The sequence below is a fragment of the Eurypyga helias genome, unplaced genomic scaffold (assembly GCF_000690775.1).
Source record: "Eurypyga helias isolate BGI_N326 unplaced genomic scaffold, ASM69077v1 scaffold8091, whole genome shotgun sequence".
Classification (NCBI taxonomy): domain Eukaryota; kingdom Metazoa; phylum Chordata; class Aves; order Eurypygiformes; family Eurypygidae; genus Eurypyga; species Eurypyga helias.
The window spans coordinates 1-4966 of NW_010228882.1; the positions used below are offsets into that span (position 1 = coordinate 1).

The 4966-nt window shown below is 40.8% G+C and overlaps 1 protein-coding gene across 1 annotated transcript; it reads right to left on the reverse strand.

Moving 5' to 3' along the window:
- Nucleotides 1–38: 38 nt before the first annotated feature.
- On the reverse strand, nucleotides 39–1429 carry LOC104516000 (proteoglycan 4-like; the record flags this gene model as incomplete). The annotated part of the gene is made up of 2 exons (XM_010160185.1): nucleotides 1357–1429; nucleotides 39–965 (listed from the first exon to the last, which is right to left on the reverse strand). Coding segments are annotated over exons 1-2 (1000 nt in total), but the record flags the coding sequence as incomplete, so codon positions are not given.
- Nucleotides 1430–4966: the final 3537 nt, after the last annotated feature.

Sequence of the window (4966 nt, forward strand, 5' to 3'; positions counted from 1 at the left end):
TGGAGTTGTGTCTTCAGGTTTGGGGTTGGTGGGAGAGCCTTCCTTGGTCGTTGGTGCCTCTGGAGTTGTGTCTTCAGGTTTGGGAGTGGTGGGAGAGTCTGCCTCGGTCGTTGGTGCCTCTGGGGTTGTGTCTTCAGGCTTGGGAGCGGTGGGAGAATGTGCCTTGGTCGTTGGTGCCTCTGTGGCCTCTGGGGTTGTCTCTTCAGGTTTCAGGGTGGTAGGAGAGTCTGCCTTGGTGGTTGGTGCCTCTGGAGTTGTGTCTTCAGGTTTGGGAGTGGTGGGAGAGTCTGCCTCGGTTGTTGGTGCCTCTGGAGTTGTGTCTTCAGGTTTGGGAGTGGTGGGAGAGTCTGCCTTGGTCGTTGTTGCCTCTGGAGTTGTGTCTTCACGTTTGGGGGTGGTGGGAGAGTCTGCCTCAGTTATTGGTGCCTCTGTGGCCTCTGGGGTTGTGTCTTCAGGCTTGGGAGCGGTGGGAGAATGTGCCTTGGTCGTTGGTACCTCTGTGGCCTCTGGGGTTGTGTCTTCAGGTTTGATGGTGCTGGGGTCATCTGCTTCAGTCAGTAGTTCTTCTGTGGCATCTGGGGTCATATCTTCAGCCTTAGGTGTTGTGGGATTGTCTGCCTCACTTGTCAGTGCCTCTGTGGCCTCTGGTGTTGTGTGTTCAGGTCCCAGAGTGGTGGGACCATCTGGCTCGGTTATTGTTTCGTCTGTGGCCTCAGGGGTCATATCTTCTACCTTAGGCGTGGTGGGAGACTCTGCCATGGTCTTTGGTGCTGCTGTTGTCACAGGCATATCTTTCTGAGCCGTAGTGGTCTCTTTGGTTGTAGTTGCTTTTGTGGTACTACTTGTAGTAGGTGCTAAAGTTGTTTTTGGACTAGATGTAGTTACTTCAATTGTTGTGGTTGTATCAGGGTGTTTTGTCATTGGAGCTGGACTTGTCACTTTGTTTTCCAGTCCACTGTCATTATCTATGAGAACAAACATATATTAAGACATTGGAATTGGAGGGCATCCACCTATTGCACATCAATTCATTATACTGGTTAGAAATAGCTACTTATCTACAGCAATAGTTGTTTTTGTGGTCTTTGCTCTAAAAGTTTTCTGTGTATAATTGCATTTGATTAGCTTTAAAGTGGTTGAAACATTCATTTAAGCTGGCAAAAAAAAAAAAAAAAAGGGATATGTGGACACCTTAGTTAAATTCATAAATGCCAGTTTATGGACTTAAGTAACTGTCCAAAGATACAAAATTTAGAAGACCCAAATCAACCTGGACTGTGTGAAGTGTGAATTCCTTTTGTCTGCATGGGGCTTTGCAGCAGCTTAGCTAAGGTTGAAGTAATCCTTTTGGCTAACCTGCCGAAACTCTGAGTGCAGCATGGCCGATTTCAGGTTGGTGTTTGTAGGTGAGGCCACCTGGTGTTCCCATCCTTTCTCATGGAAGGGGACCCACACTGTAAAGTACAGCCCTTCCATTGGGGCGCTTCTATTCTTGGTCTATTCTTTTATTTGTTCCTCTGGCCTTAATTATACCATAGCCTGTGCCAATCACCTCGACTTGAAGGAAAGGGTTAGGGAAATAGGCAAACAAAATTCTTGCATACAGACACTTGACTGCATCTCCTACTGTCTGTATATTGGGTGTTTTTCCTCTTTTTTATTTATAGCTCTAAGACTCCATTTATTTGTGTATCTAACTACACTGACTGAAGTACAATTGTTAGTGTAGCTATGCTGAGCAAAACCAGTAATTGATTCTGCATTTTAATCTCAAGTGTTATCTCTGTGATGTTTTGCCATTTAGTTTTGATTTCATATAGGGTTTTTTTTCTATGCTTCCTGCTGTGTTGCTGTCTATCATTACAATTGAATTGACATTTTTTTCTTGAATATCTGAAAAAACCAAGTGCAGCATCATGTGGTTTGGGGCCATGTCATTCAGCTTTTGAACAAATTTAAAAATCTAAAAACGTCTGAGCTGTTGCTGATGGTCACGGCCTGACGACTGTTAGCAGCATTGATGCAATGTGTCTCCCAGCAGACTGGAAGAAGTTTTAATACTGCACTGTCAGAAATAATCCCTGTGCAAAAGTATTGTAGCAGCAGTGTGGTATGGGCAGAGCGTTACAGAACAGGTTTTCCTCCCACCCAGTGTAGCTGAAATACCATAAGCCAAGTGGGATCCTATTAATAGCTATATGAATTCCCTTAACTTTGTTTCATTTGATGCGATATATTGATTTTTGTAATAGGAAATTGCCACAGCAGAAAGGTAAGTACTCCAACTTAGAAAAAAACAAACAAACAAACAAAAAACCCCACACAAAACCTAAAGATTAAAATATTGACCAAAATTGTCTTCTAGTCTCACTTCATACTTGTTACTTCAGGTTTAAAGTTCAAACTGATCTCCTAAGTTATAATAAATCATATGTGTTTTCTGAAGCGACATGATTAAAGCTAGAGAAACATACTAGGAGACAAGGTCCTGCCAATTCATCACTGTCACAAAATACAACACCCTTCCTGTTCCAGCTGTGGACTTGGTCCAAAACTGACAACAGCATATAACATATTTTTAGGAAGATGTGTGTGAAAATCCAATAGAGACACAGGAGACATCACCACAGTCCAACATCTGTGTGAAGTGAACTCTCCAAAGTCAGTATCCTAAAGTCTAGGTGAGGTAATTAGTTTATAAACCGAGCGGTTCCAAGCTTGGTAACTGTCTGGTAATGTCTTACATCGTCTTTCTATTTCCAGAGCAGGAAAATGGCCTTTAAAGTTCCTTCAGGTAACACCCATCCTGTTTCATTCGTATGCTTTCCTACCTTCCATAACTTCATGGGGCTGTGTTACTTCCTCTGGCTTTTTCTCCTCGTTTGTGGATGACCTTTTAGATGTTGATTTGTTTGGTGGAGGAGTCTGAGGTGATGACTTTTCTGTATGTGCTGAAAGAAATAATCTGTTAATAGGAGCAGTTTTTTTTAATAGGTGCTTGGTGTCAAATCTGTAAGAAGAAAGTGATTGCAAAATTTCTCTATCTTCCTTATAAATCCAAGTTTCTTCATATCTATAGGATTTTTTAAACTACTATTCAGAAGAAAAAGAGGAAAAATGCCCTTTGGATCCTTGAATCTCCACAAACAGGAGAAATATTTTTCCTGCAAGTTTGAGATGAGTCATTCTTTGTTAACATGAAATTTGAGATGAGAAATAGATGAATTCCAAGTGGAGCTCTACATTCTTAGAAAAATTTCTTTTGTCACCTTATTTTTTTGACAACAGATGTCTTGGGGCTAACTCACTATAGTGTATCTCTGAGAACTGCCATATTAGCCAAGCATTTACTTTGATAAACCCCTGAAGATTTAGTTATATTGTAGTTCTTCAGACGTGTTAATTCTGCACATAATTGATCATTTGAGAGAGACATCTTAAAAGCTACTGTTTCCTTGAAAGAGACAGAAGCTACGAAGTAGGCATGGACCAAAGAAACAGTGCAAGGTCTAGATATTAAACTGACTTCTAGTAGCTTGAGTTTTAGGAGAAACTGGATGTTTGTGTTCAGATTTTCCAACTCTGAAGATTGCATGGAATTTCACTTGCATTCAGTAAGAGCCAGAAAATATTTTTTATTTATTGTTGGGTTGATTGGAAGTGAGACTCTCTCTTCCCACTAACACAACCTTGTAGAAGGAGATTGTTGGTTGTGAAAAAAGCATGATGGGTCTCAGAGTACCTGCAGGATCTTTTTGATCAAACTAAAGGAGCTGGTAGCTGCCATAGGTATGTGTAATCGGGTTTTTACAAAAGGAGTAGTACCTTTGTATCATAAGGTGATGACCATGGTATCAAATTTCTTATAGCACCTAGTACTCAGAGTGAGTAAGGTTGGGCTATATCCTGAAGCTTTTATTGAGAGAGGGAAATCAAATAAAATAACTCTGGGAGCTGAGTCTGCTTCCAAGAGGGTTCAAGAGAACGTTTGATCGGTCCTTAACTGTGTGTGCATGTGTATTCAGGGGATAAAGGGCTTCTGGAGGATATGAAATATAAACATTGTGAACTTCGCTCGGCTGTACAGAGCAAACTGTTCAGAAAATGAAGAAGCAACAAAATGAAGGTTCACTGCATGGCATTAAGTTATTTCATTATTCCAAAAGGTTTAACAGGTTTCTCAGTTTTGCTACTCACACATAGCAAAAATACTAAAATACTGAGTACAGGGGTAGGCTGTGTTTTGGGGATTTTTGTTTGGTTGGTTGGTTGGTTTTCTTGGGTTTTTTTGGCAAAAATTAAGTAACTAAAGTAGCTAAGTAACTAAAATACTACAATATCTCTCTAAGGTTATGAGCAGTTGGTTAACTTTTCATTTTATTTGAACTGAAGAACAAGTGAAACAGCTATTGTTTGTGAGTGTTCATGCATGTTAAGCTCCAGCAGCAAGAGTGAGATATCTCAAAGTCAGCAAAGTCACTGCAAGATACTTCTAAGACACTTACCCTCTTCTAGACATACAGTGAAAAAATGCTGGACACAGAGTTTATTTCAGTATAAATTACTATGCAGCAGAGTATCAGAACCAAGAAACTGTACCAGCACATGGAGACAGGAAGTGGTTGGTAAAGTGAACAACTGATAATCTGTAACATCTTGTTTGTTAAAGTGCACGCTTTGGAAATTGGCTGCTTTGGAGGTTGTCTGGTCAACAACCTGGTGCCAGGCCATGTTTGCCAAGTGTGTTCACGCAGATGAATTTAGGTCCGTAAGTAGCAGAAACTTTAAGGACATGATGAAATGAAACATACTCGGTTGGTATTTTCTAGACTGGAATTCAATTGCTAGTGTCATTAAAGCTACATGAAGTGAAACTGCTCCTCTAGATCTGCGCTTTAGTGCTCAGCTACCAAAAACCCACCAGAGTCTGCAGTGAAGGACAGAATAATTAGAAGTGATTATGGGT